General features: G+C 48.0%; 1 protein-coding gene across 1 annotated transcript in view; it reads right to left on the reverse strand.

Annotated features, from left to right (window-relative positions):
• The window catches only part of LOC124655588 (probable GTP-binding protein OBGM, mitochondrial), a 2,943-nt gene extending 2,172 nt beyond the window's left edge, over positions 1-771 (reverse strand). The window contains exon 1 of the mRNA XM_047194459.1: positions 703-771. Coding sequence (XP_047050415.1) covers positions 703-771 — 69 coding nt within the window. The remainder of the gene's footprint in view (positions 1-702) is intronic.
• Positions 772-1,042: the final 271 nt, after the last annotated feature.

Here is a 1,042-nt window from a genome sequence, read left to right on the forward strand (position 1 = left end):
CCGTCGCCGAGGGACCAGGGTCAGCCGCAATCCTGGGGGCCTCCCGGCTCTACTGTGTTGCCCGTCGCTGCTCGCCGGTGGGTTTCTGACCGCAACAGTGGTGCATGTCAAAACTATTTTTTACTCGTTTTTTAGGCCACCTAGCCCGACGAAAATGGCCAAAACGTCTCCTATGGTGGCCCGAGACGTGGTGCATCGCGAATTCTCGGGTTCGCCGGCCGAGTCAACGCAAATCCGCACAGCCCAGGGATGTAGGGCCCAGATGGTAGCCTCTCTAGCATTGTTTTTTTCTCGATCGCACCATCTCGTTCAACGCTCTCCGATCGAGCCGTTTACAATGCAGGATCATGGGTCCCGCATGCCATCCTCTATGAACCAAAATTCTTTCTATTCTTGGATTATTTTGATCCCCTGATTTCTGGCTACTTCCTTTTTCTTTTGATCCCGTGCCGCCTTGGAAACGTTGAGACCGCTGCTGCTAAATGGGACCCGCATGTCATCCTCTATGTGCAATCAACTTTATTTTCTTGGAGTTTTTTTTTGGCACCTCATATTTGGTCACTTGCCTTTTTCTTTCAATCCCGTGCCGCCTCTCAAACGGTGATACCGCTGCTGCTAAATGGGACCCGCATGTCATCCTCTATGTACTATAAAACTTTCTTTTCTTGCATTCTTTTTGGCACCTCATAATTGGTCACTTGCCTTTTTATGTCGATCCCGTGCCGTGGCCTCAAACTGGTGATCCCGCTTGCTGCTAAATGGGACCCGCATGTCATCCTCTATGTACTATAAAACTTTATTTTCTTGGAATTTTTTTGGCACCTGATATTTGGTCACTTGTCTTTTTCTTTCGATCTCATGCCACGTTTGAAACGGTGATACCGCTGCCGCTAAATGTGACCCGCATGTCATCCTCTATGTACTATCAAGTTTCTTTTCTTGAATTATTTTTGGCTCGTGATATTTGGTCACTTTTCTTTTTCTTTCGATCTCATGCCACGTTAGAAACGTTGATGAACCTGCTGGCTCATGGGACCCGCAT

This window comes from Lolium rigidum, chromosome 1 (genome assembly GCF_022539505.1).
Source record: "Lolium rigidum isolate FL_2022 chromosome 1, APGP_CSIRO_Lrig_0.1, whole genome shotgun sequence".
In the NCBI taxonomy this organism is placed as follows: Eukaryota; Viridiplantae; Streptophyta; class Magnoliopsida; order Poales; family Poaceae; genus Lolium; species Lolium rigidum.